A 15,159-nucleotide genomic window follows, 5' to 3' on the forward strand; every position below is an offset into this window, starting at 1 on the left:
TATCCACATTTTGTTACCTTACGGCCTTATTTTAAAATTGATTCAATTGTTTTTTTGGGTCACCTTCCTGACCAAGGCTCTTCTCCCCGAATTGCTCAGTTTGGCCGAGCGGACAGCTCTAGGAAGAGTCTTGGTGGTTCTAAACTTTATCCATTTAAGAATGATGGAAGGCCACTGATCTTGTGGATCTTCAATGCTGCAGAAATGTTTTGGTACCCTTCCCCAGATTTGTGCCTCGACACAATTCTGTCTCAGAGCTCTACGGACAATTCCTTCGACCTCATTGCTTGGTTTTTGCTCTGACATACACTGTCAACTGTGGGACCTTATACAGGTAGGTGTGTGCCTTTCCAAATCATGTTCAATCCATTGAACTTACCACAGGTGGACTCCAATCAAGCTGTAGAAACATCAAGGATGATCAATCGAAACAGGATGCAACTGATCTCAATTTCGAGTCTCATAGCAAAAGATCTGAATACTTATGTAAAGGTTTTTTTTTTTTGGCTTTGTCATTATGTGGTATTGTGTGTAGATTGATGAGCATTTTAGATTCATCCATTTTAATGTAACAAAATGTGGAAAAAAGTCATGGTTTCTGAATACTTTCTGAATGCACTGTAACTACAATGTTGTTGATCCATCCTCAGTTTTCAGCCATTCAACACTGTAACTGTTTTAAAGTCACCACTGGCCTCATGGTGAAATCCCTGAGAGGTTTCCTTCCTCTCTGGCAACTAAGTTAGGAACGATGCCTGTGTCTTTGTAGTAACTCGGTGTATTGATACACCATCCATTTTTTACTCATTTACCAATAGGTGCCCTTCTTTGCAAGGCATTGGAATACCTCTCTCGTCTTTGTGGTCGAATCTGTGTTTAAAATTCACTGCTCGACTGAGGGACCTTACAGATAATTGTATGTGTGGGGTACAGAGATGAGGTAGTCATTCCAAAATCATGTAAAACACTATTATTGCACACAGAGTGAGTCCATACAACTTATTATGTGACTTGTTAAGCACATTTGTACTCTTCAACTTATTTAGGCTTGCAATAACAATGGGGTTGAATACTTATTGACTCAAGACATTGCAGCTTTTCATTTTTACTTAATTTGTAAAAATGTTTTAAAAAATAACATAATTCCACGTTGACATTATAGGGTATTGTGTGTATGTCAGTGACCCAAAGAAATCTAAATTTAATCAATTTTAAATTCAGACTCTAGCACAACAAAATTTGGAAAAGGTCAAGGAGTGTGAATACTTTCTGAAGGCACTGTATATTCATTTGTGGAAGTCCATCATCCATTTTAACATTAGCTAGTCTAGGTGTTAAGGGTTAAGGTTCCGTTATTTTCAAGTGTTATGGTTAGGAGTTAGGTTCAAGGGATGAGTTTGGGTTGGGCAAGGGTTAGCTAACATGCGAAGTAGTTGCAAAGTTGCTAGTTAGCTAAAATTGTCGATGCGTTTCGAACGCTCAACCTTTTCGTGTTATACCCTCGGCCAACCACCTTTTTAGTTTTTTGCATTAAGTAACCACACCAAACGTAACATACTCAATTCAGTATGATACTGTATCTTTACTATGTTACGTCTAGTCTATGAGACAAGACTGTACAGGAGGGTAGCGCTCCAGGAACAGGGTTGGAGATCAGATCTAGAACTTCTAACTAGAAACCTTATAGTCCATTTACCTAATGTTGATAGTGAACCGACAGTTGTTGACAACCGGGCTCTGATCGGGTCCTTTCAGAGTGATGTTGGGTTTGGGACGTCCACACACTTTACAGCACAAGACCACCGTCTCCCCAAATGCACATGTCACATCAGCTAGTGGTATCAGGAATTCTGGAGCCACTAAATACATTCACACAAAGTGTCAGCTAACCACACCACATTCTAACAGCAAATATACGCTACATCCTAAATGACACATTAGATAGAGCACTACTTTAGACCAGGGCCCATGGACTTCTGGTCAAAAGTAGTGCACTATTAGGGAATCGGCTGCCATTTGAGACACAACCAGACTCAGGATCCATGGCATTTCCGTAATTAAGTGATTGATTTCACTCTTAAGCATTGAAATGCAGGGGCTTATGTTCTGATAGTTCATCTTACCTTCTTGTATAAAATTGGGGTTCATTATCTGCAAAGAAAAGGTATGGCTGTTAGGCAATATGAATGAACTAATGTTCTTGTTTGGAATACGCACTGTTTTACAGTGAGTGAATACATACATACCTCAGAGAGTTCTGTGTTACAGTTGTGTACTACCATTTAAACATTATTTGCAATATAGGCTACTGTACAAGGGCATCGTACCCCACATTTATGTGACATTTAGGCATACTATGCCTTTCAAAATCTTCAAAACGCATAATAGAAATATTGTTCTCAATAAAAAACAGCATGGGATGCAAGCACCAGGGGATCTAAAAGAAGAAGGGTCAGGAGTAGTAACATGCTTCAAGGGGTTTGTGAGAGGCTTTTTTCACATTCATGAACCTATTCCAAGGTAGGAACACTAGGTTGCAGTAATGCTCCATGGAAACCACACTGCTACACAAGAAGAGAACGTGTGGATGCTTGAGATCAGACAAGTGGAACATGCAGCACCTACAAAAAATATCACAAACTGCTTTAGGGATATAATGACATGAAATTGGAACAATTGTATTGAAAATCAAAAAGGATGGACATCTTTACAACAGACTAACACACCTGCTGATAGGTCAAGTCTGTTAAAGGCAAAGGAGGATGCTTTTCCAATACAATGACCACGAACTGGAACTGAGGGGGAACTTAAAGCATTTTCAATAGTAATATGTGCCATTTAGCAGACTAGGCAGCAACTTACTGTTGGTTGTGCGTGTATCTATTTTTAATATGGGTTGCCCGTGAAGGAATTGAACCCGCCATGCTCTACCAACTGAGCCACACAGGACCAAGCGAGCTTTAGAGGGGTGCAGGCTGGTTTAGTTTATTAGGATCCCAATTAGTTGTTGCTCATGCAGCAGCTACTGTTCCTTGGGGGTCCACAGGCTGTAGAGCAGTGACAATTATGCAGGTGAGCACAAGACGTTGAAAATACATATTGTCAACGTCTTTTCAACCAAAAAGACGCATTTTAAACGTTTTTTCTTTTGCTCATGTGTTTCAGGTGTGTAATCACTAGGAACCAAACAGAGCCAAACGGAACAAAACGGTGAGGGACCTACCTGACTTTGTCCAATAGAAATTATTTTTTTCGTTGAAAAACATCTTCCGTTTGGAGTAAACGGTTTCTGTTGCAATACAATATAATAATAATAATAATATATCCCATTTAGCAGACGCTTTTGTCCAAAGCGACTTACAAGTCGGCTGGGGCCACTACTTTTGCATATGGGTGGCCCCAGCGGGAATCGAACCCACGACGCTTGGCGTTGCAAGCGCCATGCTCTACCGACTGAGCCACACAGGACTAATACGTTTGACTAATGATTACACCCCAGGTTCTTATCTGATATTTAATATTGTGCACCAATCAGTGGCTAATGCATTTACAAACTCCACCCATGGCCTCATTGAGGCTGGATCCAGAAAATCCTATCAGATAAGGAGCAGGAACAAAAATTGGTTCCTGTTCAGGGTACATTTTCAAAATGGCCGCCAGTCCACCCATTGCATAACCATTGACTTGGAAGGGGATGTCTGTTCTAGTGATTATATTTCTATGGATGAAACCTCTGTAGCTAGTGCAACAATATGTGGAACCAGGTGTTTTGGCAGAATGCTCCTGACCACAATGGAAACCCCTAAGATGCTCTGTGTAGTTTCCTCTTGCTAATATGTAGACTTCCCTACGAGCAAAAGACGTTGAAAAGACGTTACAAATACGTTTTTTGGGGTTGAAAAATATGTTGAAAAGACATTTTCAACTTCTTGTGCTCACTGGGTTAGCTACAGAAACTCAACTGGGCAGCATGCATGACGGCAGATCAGCGTGTACTACTACCTCCATGCTAGTTTTGGGGAGTTCATCATCGCAATCTGACTCCTCTGAGCTGTTTGACTCCTGCGGTGTGGGATGAGAGAAAGCAAAATTAGAGAGGTTACAAAGGCCCTGGGTCCCCAAGCTAGGGGCATGGTCAGGGCCCGTATTCACAAAGTGTCCCAGAGTATGAGTGCCGATGTAGGATCTGTCCATACAATCTTACTCATTATGATCGAAAAGTCAAACTGATACTAGCTCAGTCAGCACTTCCACTCAGAGAAGCTTTCTGAATGTGGGCCAAGGATTCTTTGTAGGCTATTATACAACGAGTGGGTCTAATCCTGAATGCGGATTGGTTAAAACCGCATTACAGCTGGTGTCTATTCCACAAGTTACCACCAGACTAAATCTATGACATAAAATGCCTATTTACTCTGTTCCATCAGACTGTGCAATCCACTGTCCCATCAGCCCAGCCAAGCAATTTACAAACCTGATCTCCACTATAAAAAGCATCTAGAGATTATCTCACATTTCTTTTAGACTAACATTTTGTTTTCCACAGCGGAGATATGTATAAAACTTGCTGTCGGTTTCTCCGACATTTGCAACACTGTTTCAATATTCAAATTCGATCTCCAGCTGTCCTATTGTAATGAACGGGAGTCGGGACGAGACAAGACAGGCAGCGTTTCTCAGCCAATCGAAATCATGAATCGGCTGGCATTATTTTTATGGATATATACAAAGAAATGTCACCTGAAAAAAGGTACAACAAAACGAAGTGCAGCTAGTTTGCAGTGTTTCCAGCTTATATTTGAAGTAATTGTGTTCACTGTGTTGTTGGCTAGCTCCTTTGAACAACAGTGTCCTGACGAGAGAGCACATTTTCTATGCCAGGCAAAATCTCGCCTCATGAGCTCATTGTTTTGGGTGTATACAAATATTGGACAGCTGGAGATCAAATTTGAATATTGAAACAATGTTGGAGAGACCGACAGCAAGGTTTACAAATAGCTACCTTGCTGTTATTCTAGCTGCACTTTTTGATGTGACTGTAAATTAGCTGTTGTTGTCTCCCTTGCAAGCAAGGGATAAGAACGTTGCCAGCCAGTATGGCAATGGAACATTTAGAACGAACGACTGGGTCGCGTCCATACTGTACATACAGAACAAAAAGACTGAACAACTGGGTCCCGTCTCTAGCAAACAAACTGATAGAACAAACGAACGACCAGCCGGTTTGGGTTAGCAACCCTAGATTTGTGTCAGGACTATGTCTTGTGCAAGGATGAAATAGTATAAATAAATTCTTCAAAGTAACATTTTTTTAATGAAAATATGTCAATCATTATTTTAATATGTTGGTAACCTGTTGTATAAAAGTGATAATGCCAGAGAACAGGATATATTGGCACCCATGCCAATATATTCTCCAAACACAGGCTTCTATGGGCATTATCACTTAACTGTGTATGGGATTTAGGTTCATCCTTGCACAAGACACAGTCCTGACACAAATCTAGGGTTGCTACCCAAACCGGCTGATCGTTTGTTTGTTCTATCAGTTTGTTTGCTAGAGGCGCGACCCAGTCGTTCGTTCTAAATGTTCCATTGCCATACTGGCTGGCAACGTTCTTATCCCTTGCTTGCTATAGGGAGACAACAACAGCTAATTTACAGTCACATCAAAAAGTGCAGCTAGAATAACAGCAAGGTAGCTATTTGTGGCACACGTGCCAATATATTCTCCAAACACAGGCTTCTAGGGGCATTATCACTTAACTGTGTATGGGATTTGGTTTTACTAGTAAATATAGTGCTAAAGACAGAGAATATGTCTTGTGCTGAATTTCAAATTCATCCCATAGCCCATACTCCCCAAGCATTCCTGTATATCTGAAAGGATTGGATAGATACACCCACAGTGCAAGGAAACTAATTGTTTTATCTTGGGGATGGCCTATGGGATAAGGGCTAGAGGTCCAATCCAGCATGTAGTATGTGGGAAGGCTTGAATGTACGAAAAGAAAGAGTGAATCTGCAACGTAGAGTTGCTTGGGAACGACTGAGCCTATTGGAGGTAAATGTATGAATATATACATATTGGATGAGCTGGAAAATGTAGCTACATTAAATCATAGAAATTATAGAGCTGACACCTGAAACAATGCAATCTAACAAGATAATTAACAACACACTAAAGCAGAACTGTGATTCAATGTGCAGGTCTCTTTTTCAGTTCACATTTGATATTGGGAGTGTAGGGGTAGTGCCATAAATATTAAAACAACCCATGACGAGGACAAACTTGCAAGCAAACTTTGTGTGATTTTTTTGAATGGTCATAATTGTCAAATTAAAACAATGTACTCTAACATGCTTAAAATGATAGCTGGATTGGCAGACTTAGCATAGCATCATTTGGAATTGATATGGGTTTACTTTGAAATGCACTAATACTGTACATTGATACAGAAAGATAATGTAATGTACAGTGCATTTGTATTCAGTATTCAGACCCCTTGATTATTTCCGCATCTTGTTATGTTACAGCCTTATTATAAAATGTATTAAATATCAATCTACACACAACACCCCATAATGACAAAGCAAAAACAGGTTTTTAGAAATGTTTGCACAAAGAAATATCACATTTACATAAGTATTTCAGACCCTTTACTCAGTACTTTGTTGAAGCACCTTTGACAACAATTACAGCCTCGAGTCTTCTTGGGAATGACGCTACAAGCTTGGCACACCTGTATTTGGGGAGTTTCTCAAATCTCTGTCAGGTTGGGTGGGGAGCGTCGCCGTACAGCTTTTTTCAGGTCTCTCCAGAGATGTTTGATCAGGTTGAAGTACGGGCTCTGGCTGGGCCACTAAAGGGCATTCAGAGACTTGTCCCGAAGCTACTCCTGCGTTATCTTGGATGTGTGGTTAGGGTTGTTGTCCTGTTGGAAGGTGAACCTTCGCCCCCAGTCTGAGGTCCTGAGCGCTCTGGACCAGGTTTTCATCAAGGATCTCTCTGTACTTTGCACTGTTCATCTTTCCCTCTTCCCTGACTAGTCTCCCAGTCCCTGGTGCTGAAAAACATCACCACAGCATGATGCTGCCACCACCATGCTTCACAGTAGGGATGGTGCCAGGTTTCTTCCAGACGTGATGTTTGGCATTCAGGCCAAATAGTTCAATCTTGGTTTCATCAGTCTAAAGAATCTCGTTTCTCATGGTCTGAGAGTCCTTGAGGTGCCTTTTGGCAAACTCCAAGCAGGCTGTCATGTGCCTTTTACTGAAGAGTGACTCCGTCTGGCCACTCTACCATAAAGGCCTGATTGGTGGAGGGCTGCAGAGATGGTTGTCTGTCTGAAAGGTTCTCCCAACTCCACAAAGGAAGTCTGGCGCTCTGTCAGAGTGACCATCTGGTTTATGGTCACCTCCCTGACCAAGGCCCTTCTCCCCCGATTGCTCAGTATGACCGGGCAGCCAGCTCTAGGAAGAGACTTGGTGGTTCCAAACTTCTTCCATTTAAGAATGATAGAGGCCACTGTGTTCTTGGGGACCATCATTGCTGCATACATTTTTTGGTATCCTTCCCCAGATCTGTGCCTCAACACAATCCTGTCTCGAAGCTCCACGGACAATTCCTTCGACCTCATGGCTGGGTTTTTGCGCTGACATGCACTGTCAACTGTCGGACCTTACAGTATATAGACAGGTGTATGCCTTTCCAAATCATGTCCAATCAATTCAATTTACCAATCAAGTTGTAGAAACATCTCAAGGATGATCAATGGAAACAGGATGCACCCTGAGCTTAATTTCGAGTCTCATAGAGTCTGAATACTTAAGGTATGTTTTTTATATACATTTGCAAAGTAAAAAAAAAAAAAAAGTTTTTCTCTTTGTCATTATAGGGTATTGTGTGTAGATTGATGCGGACATTTATTTTTATTTAATCCATTTTAGAATCACGTAACAAAATGTGGTAAAAGGGAAGCGGTCTGAATGCTTTCAGAATTCACTGTATAGTGAGATCCAGTTTCAGTGTGTTTTAATTGAACAGCTTATAATACCGTCATGCTAAACCCATACTCTGGAATGAGGACTTTCATTTAGGAGATAGCTTCATGGGTTCCAGGACATATGTTATCAAAATGGTGGTTTCACAGTGGCATTAATGTAAACAAAAGTTGTTCATTTGAACAAAAACAAAAGTTAGCTTAATCAAAAACCAAAAACCACCACAATTCACAGACAAGAAGTGACTTGACTCGTTAGTGTCATGCATACGGGGGGAGTCAAACCAAAGTGAGAGCAGACAGTGAGTGCAGTTAGATGATCATGTTTAAGTGTTGGGAGATTATTAACATCACGGGACACAGGTGAAGGGATTGGCAGGCAGGGTCATAGAACTCCATCTCCGCCGTTAGCCTGCTTACTCACTTCGACAGTGACCTTGGTGCTGAGAATCTCCTTGGGCTTACGGAGTCCATTCTCAACCCTTGCGCCACCACCCTTGCCATTGATATCCTTTTCTGTCCGCTTTCTCGAGCGCAGGGTATTCCATGAAAGAGATTTCCTGTTGTGCCAAGAAATGTACCAGTCAAATCCAGGCTTATTCACAGTGAGGGGAGAGGAGGTGCAGGGGGGGGGGGGATTGAGTGGGGGCTAGCCAACTTTATTGAAAGAAAAGAAAATCAGAGTGAGATTGAGATCAAGAGAAAGCAAAAGAAAGAGAGATAGAAATGTACCTTCTTTGTAACAGAAAAACAAAAGGCTAATGTTCACATTTGTATCACAGTGTATTAGAAATTTAGACACACAAGACGGACAAGCTATTTAAATGTGACTTCTCCATACGCTACCATACCTTGATTCTCTTACACCATAGTGGACACACAATTTGTGTCAAAGCAGCATAGTTTGTTTGCGTCTGACCAACCATTCAATGGCTCTACGTTGTCATGAGATTTTCAACGACGCTGCTTTGTACCCAACCAACTTTTGTCGAGGACCGGTGGGGTTAGTACAAAATTGAAAATAAAGTTGTCTACTATAATAAAATCAGACTACGTCAACAAAACGGGTGTAAAATAAACAAATCATATAGAAAGTGAATAAAGTGCTGTTGAACTACTCCTAATGTCTTCACTCCTTTATGTAGATCCCAGAAGTGGTGTTTTGTGTTTGTCAATGTATTTATACACCACCGGGACAGGTCCATGAGAATGATGATCACTTTAATAAAGCCCATGATTTAGAAATGGTCCATCATTGGGAAGAAATGGATGGCAAGCCACAATTAAACTTGATAGAGATCTTTACACATGAAAATCAACATTAGAAAATAACTGGTAACTGATTTCACTATTCATTTGATCCTCAATGTGAGATAAGAATGGAATCTAGGTCTAATGCTGTGAGAGCAATGGTCAGCGGAGAAAGGTACAGTTTGACTGCAGAGTTCGCAATATAAAACAACGTCACTGATGTTCTTCTAACGCAAACAAGTTCCACTTCTGTTGCCTTGCAAATGCATGCTTACGTCAAAATGGTCTTTTACATTCTTCAAATGCATTTCAAATGTTTAGTTACACTACAAGCACAATGATTAACATTGTGACTATCATTATATTGCACAACCTGCCTTCATTAATAATGGATTCTCTTAAATAGTGCAAAATACCTCATACAGGAATGTACTGAAGAAAGTGCATCAGTAAACAAACCAAATTAAACGCTTTACAGTAAACTGCCAACATATCTGATAGTAACAAAATAAAAGTTCTACAAATAAAATAAAAACACAATCTGTACAATTTGCCATAGACAATAACAAACTTTCTCCACTTTGAGAAATAGGCTTCAGTCCATCAGGCCGTTCTTTTCCTTTTTCTCTCTCTTTTTTTTAAACGTGTAAAGAAAAAAACGATGTTAGAAACAGAAATGAAAGTCCAGACCAGTCAATTCCACATTGATGTAAGATTTTCTCTGTGCGTTTTCTCTACCATGAAGCCGTGATTCTCTACAGTCCTTTAGCTCTTTTCAGATAATTATTTAATAAGCCTTTACATATATTAACAAACAAAAAAAGGGAGAAAACATGACCCCTGTGTAGTCCAACATTTCCGAGTTAGTTCCCATTAAGGGGGTTGGGGATAGGGATTGGAGCAGACAACTTTCACCTCATCCAATCAGAGCAGCTCCGTGGGTGTGGTAGCAGGGCTTACGGGACACTTACTTGATGCTTGCGTCAGCAGCACTGTCTTTGAGCGTTTTAGTGAGGGGTCCCAGGATGTGGCCTGGGATCCAGCCCTCGGCTGCAGGAGACTGGCTGTTGGCAGACCGGAAAACTAGGTACATGTTCTGCTGGTTGGTGGCCATGATCTGCACCATCTCGCCCTGGATCACACAGATCTCATTCTCCTTCAGTGCACTGTAGTCCTGTGTCACCATCATTGTGGAGGACATGCCGTTACATCCGCCACCGTGCTGCTGGGTGGGGGTGGGGGGGTACAGGAAGGAGGATGATTATATTACAACAGTGGAAATCACAGCAGTGATACAAACCTGTATACACATTCAAATAACGAACCTTTCAAAAGGGCCTGAGTCATCACATACAGTACAGTACATTGAGTCAATTCCTTAACTCTGACTTCAGTTCTTCTTGTCAGCAAGTTTGAACACCTCGTCTCCTGCTGAAATGCAGTAAAACTAGGCCAGCCATCAGAACTAATAATAGCCTGAATTCACACCTGCAATGTTCCGACCTCCTTAGTTCTGCAGTGCTAGAGTTTTGAGAGGGGGGGGGGGGGGGTAACACTAAGACCTGTGTGTGTCCTGGCAATTGGCAATGGACAGAACTGGACTAGACTGGAGTGATCTGGACTGGTGTGGTCTGGACTAGATTTAACTAGACTGGACTCACCCTGGTGGACTCGTAGCTTTCGCTGTGTTTCGTGGGGTCGAAGCAGGGGCTACCGTTGGAGGTAGATAGCTCGAGAGGGGTGGGGGTCCGACCCGGTCCCGCCAGGGGGGGCTTCTCTGCCCCCACAGAGGAGGAGGAGAGGGGCCTACTGTTACAACTAGGGGGCCGGCTGCCCGATGGGTTTCTGGTGAGGGAGTGAGAACTACCCTTCTCCTTCTGGTACTCAATAGGAGACTGCAGGGCTGTGGAGATAGTCAATTGTTACACACACTAGTTAATGGCAGATAATCCACATAATACCTGTGTATTCCGTGTCAGACAGATAAGGACCATGATAGAGGTGAAAACTACTCTGTGTTGAGGCTGTAGTTATGATTAAACTATTTTTTTTGATATAGCTAGGGTTGCAAAATTCAAGTACATTTCCCAAATTTTCCAGGTTTTCCAGAATTCTTGGTTGGAAGTTTACCTGAATCAGAAGTGAATGAGCATGAATTCTGGAATCCTCCTACCTGGATTTCTTGAAATTATTCTGGGAATCTTACTAGAATCTTGCAACCCTAGAGCTGGCTAATGACAGTAGAGGTGTTTGATGGCAAGCGGTACCGGAGTGCCAAGTCTAGGACAAAAAGGCTTCTCAACAGTTTTTACCCCCAAGCCATAAGACTCCTGAACAGGTAATCAAATGGCTACCTGGACTATTTGCATTGTGTGCCACCCCCCCAACCAAACCCACTTTTAAGCTGCTGCTACTCTCTGTTCATCATATATGCATAGTCACTTTAGCTATACATTCATGTACATACTACCTCAATCAGCCCGACTAATCTGTGTCTGTATGTAGCCTCGCTTCTTTTATAGCCTCACTACTTTTATAGCCGGTATTTTTACTGTTGTTTTATTTCTTTACCTACCTATTGTTCACCTAATACATTTTTTGCACTATTGGTTAGAACCTGTAAGTATGCATTTCACTGTACGTGACAAATAAACGTTGATTTGATTTGTCAGGCAGGACATTCTCTCACCAGACAGGAAGTTGCTCTGGGCATCAAGGACCTGGCTGACATGTTGGACCCACACCTGCTTGATGTCCAGGTTGGCTGCCTGCAGGGTGAAGCGCTCGGCCGACCCTCGACACGACAGCACAAACTTACACGGGTCATTTTCCACATGCTCCTCCAAGCCAAGGTAGCTCACCTGTTACAATGAAACACAAGCATGCTAACCCATCAATGCACAAATCATTATCAACGCAAAAGTAGGAAATAGGAAATTGTTTTCAGAAACAGCTCCATTAGAAGGTACTGATCTAGGACCAGTTTGGCCTTTTAATCATAATGAATAAGAGGGGTCAGCACTCTGAGACGCTTTGTGAATGTGGGCCCTGATCTTATTGATTGTGGTCGTGGTTGACGTAATTCACCTTGATGCTCTTCTTGAACTGGTAGCCCGGCGTGGATGAGCCCTTGCGGAGGAGCTCGCTGAAGATGACGATCTGCTCAAACAGGAAGACCCTGCGCTCCTTGCTGCGCGACAGAACGCCCGTATCCTGCTCTGTCACAAAGAATGTTTCCTGCTGCAGCAGCTTACCCTGGCTGGTCAGCTTACCCTGGGGGATGGAACAGGAACACAAACGCGCAAACACACACACACACACACAGGTTCAGTTATGACTGGTAGGCCCGACAACGATGAGACAGCCTATAGGGGAGGAGGTCATAGAACTGGCAGTGTGGTGCCAGGACAACAACCTCTCCCTCAATGTAAGCAAGACAAAGGAGCTGATCGTGGACTACAGGAAAAGGAGGGCCGAACAGGCCCCCATTCACATCGACGTTGGCTGTAGAGGAGCGGGTCGAGCGTTTCAAGGTCCTTTGGTGTCCACATCACCAACGAACTATCATGGTCCAAAAACACCAAGACAGTCGTGAAGAGGGCACGACAAAACCTTTTCCCCCCTCAGGAGACTTTAGATTTTACATGGGTCTTCAGATCCTCTAAAACTTCTACAGCTGCACCACCGTAAGCATCCTGACCGGTTGCATCACCGCCTGGTATGGCAAATGCTCGGTATCTGACCGTAAGGCGCTACAGAGGATAGTGCATACGGCCCAGTACATCACTGGGGCCAAGCTTACTGCCATCCAGGACCTATATACTAGGTGGTGTTAGAGGAAAGCCACCCAAGTCATAGACTGTTCTCTCTGCTTCCGCACAGTAAGCAGTGCCGGACCGCCAAGTCTAGGACCAAAAGGCTCCTAAATGGCTTCTACCCCCAAGCCATAAGACTGCTGAACAATTAATCAAATGGCCACCGGACTATTTACATTGACCCCCCCATTTGTTTTGTACACTGCTGCTGCTCGCTGTTTATTAGCTATGCATAGTCCCTTCACACCTACCTAAATGTACATTACCTCAACCAACCTGTACCCCCGCACACTGACTCGGTACCCCCTGTATATAGCCTCGTTATTGTAATTTTATTGTGTTACTTTTCAGATTTTTTTAAACTTTAGTTTATTTAGTAAATATTTCCTTAACTCTTTTTGAACTGCACTGTTGGTTAAAGGCTTGTAAGTAAGCATTTCACGGTAAGGTCTACACTTGTTGTATTCGGCCCATGTGACCAATAAAGTTTGATTTGAGTCAACGTCTATCAACACTGGAGAATAAAGCAGAGTCAGCCATCCCCCAGTCTGTCTGTCAACACAGGGGTGTTACACGGTCCATCAGCCCCTTCTCTCCTCACCAGGTCATAAAGCTAACAGCAGGCACTTGCGCTTGGTCCGAGACCAGGGTTGCGTCTCAAACGGCACCCATATAGTGCTCTGGTCAAATGTAGTGCACTATATTGGGAATAGGGTGCCATTTGGGACGTAGCGGTTACAGCAGGCAAGGCAAATCTTTGCTTATCTTGGAGGTCAGAGATTTCATTTAGTTGTGAGTGTCGTCAAAGTGACTTTCACGATGGCTGTGGAGGAACAAACAGACTGAGCCCTGGCCTGGTCATCCAATAAGACAGGTAATACAGCTTCATTAGTACATTTTGAGCATGGGATTGAAACAAACCTAAAATCACAGCGCTAACTTAACTTCCTGTACATGTATGACATAACAAATCACATCATATCGTGCTGTTTTCTATTTAATGTATACGCCTTTATTGACTCCCTGGGAAACAGTGGCAATTGCTACTGAGTGGAATATCCTGGCTAAATAAATACATGACATGAAACTGTACAGCACCTCATAGCCTTGTAGTCTGCCAAGATTCATCATGTCATTGCACAGCTTGGGGACCTGGGACATTAAACCAACTGCTTTCTGTAAAACATATTAAGAATGGTGTGAGCATTGAAGTAGATATAGCCACGCTGACGAATACACAACACAACAACTAAGGTTACAACTTCCAGTAACTTTCCCAAAAAGCCTAAGGTTTCCAGAAATCCTGGTTGAATGTTTCCTGGAATCAGGAAGATTTCTGAATTTTTCCCTACAGATTTCATGAATCGTCCAAATGGGATTTCAGAAAAAAAACAGGTATTTTTGGGAAACCCTAAACAACACATACTCTATAGCTTCAATTGCAAATAGTTTCTGTTACCTCCAACTCTTGGCAATCTAGTCCTGCTTTGGAACTATACTTCAAGAAGTCCTGAAGGAAGATACAAATAAAAAGAGTTAAGTAATTAATAGGGCGAACAATAAAATAATGGAACGTTTGGTGTAAATCGAGTATATCTAAGACTTGCATATTACAGGGTTCCTTGTATGCTGGAGTTGAGAATGTTAGCCTTACCTTTAGAAGTAGCTGATACTTGGTGATTCTCTGAATTGGCTTTATGAGAAAGTCACTTATGCCCAGTCTTGAACTGATCTCTTGCTGTAGGCCCTAAAGTAGAATTAGATGCAAATAGGATTTATGTTTAATGTTTACATACCCTACATTATTCATCTCATATGTATACGTATATACTGTACTTTATCATCTACTGCATCCTTATGTAATACATGTATCACTAGCCACTTTAACTATGCCACTTTGTTTACATACTCATCTCATATGTATATACTGTACTCGATACCATCTACTGTATCTTGCCTATGCTGCTCTGTATCATCACTCATTCATATCTTTATGTACATATTCTTTATCCCCTTACACTGTGTATAAGAAATTAGTTTTGGAATTGTTAGTTAGATTACTTGTTGGTTATTACTGCACTGTCGGAACT

At 42.1% G+C, this 15,159-nt stretch overlaps 1 protein-coding gene across 2 annotated transcripts in view; it reads right to left on the reverse strand.

Moving 5' to 3' along the window:
- The window catches only part of LOC135547152 (kalirin-like), a 279,689-nt gene that overhangs the window by 9,055 nt on the left and 255,475 nt on the right, over nucleotides 1–15,159 (reverse strand). Inside the window, exons 43-53 of one of the 2 annotated variants that reach the window (XM_064975865.1) lie at nucleotides 14,724–14,816; nucleotides 14,529–14,579; nucleotides 14,168–14,245; nucleotides 12,342–12,527; nucleotides 11,944–12,115; nucleotides 10,916–11,157; nucleotides 10,226–10,476; nucleotides 8,428–8,563; nucleotides 4,003–4,062; nucleotides 2,124–2,151; nucleotides 1,697–1,859 (exon numbers count right to left, since the gene is read on the reverse strand). In XM_064975865.1, coding sequence (XP_064831937.1) covers nucleotides 1,697–1,859; nucleotides 2,124–2,151; nucleotides 4,003–4,062; nucleotides 8,428–8,563; nucleotides 10,226–10,476; nucleotides 10,916–11,157; nucleotides 11,944–12,115; nucleotides 12,342–12,527; nucleotides 14,168–14,245; nucleotides 14,529–14,579; nucleotides 14,724–14,816 — 1,460 coding nt within the window. Of the gene's footprint in view, nucleotides 1–1,696; nucleotides 1,860–2,123; nucleotides 2,152–4,002; nucleotides 4,063–8,427; nucleotides 8,564–10,225; nucleotides 10,480–10,915; nucleotides 11,158–11,943; nucleotides 12,116–12,341; nucleotides 12,528–14,167; nucleotides 14,246–14,528; nucleotides 14,580–14,723; nucleotides 14,817–15,159 lie in introns of both variants that reach the window. The other variant, XM_064975866.1, reaches the window with a different exon arrangement.

Source organism: Oncorhynchus masou, chromosome 10, assembly GCF_036934945.1.
Source record: "Oncorhynchus masou masou isolate Uvic2021 chromosome 10, UVic_Omas_1.1, whole genome shotgun sequence".
NCBI lineage: Eukaryota > Metazoa > Chordata > Actinopteri > Salmoniformes > Salmonidae > Oncorhynchus > Oncorhynchus masou.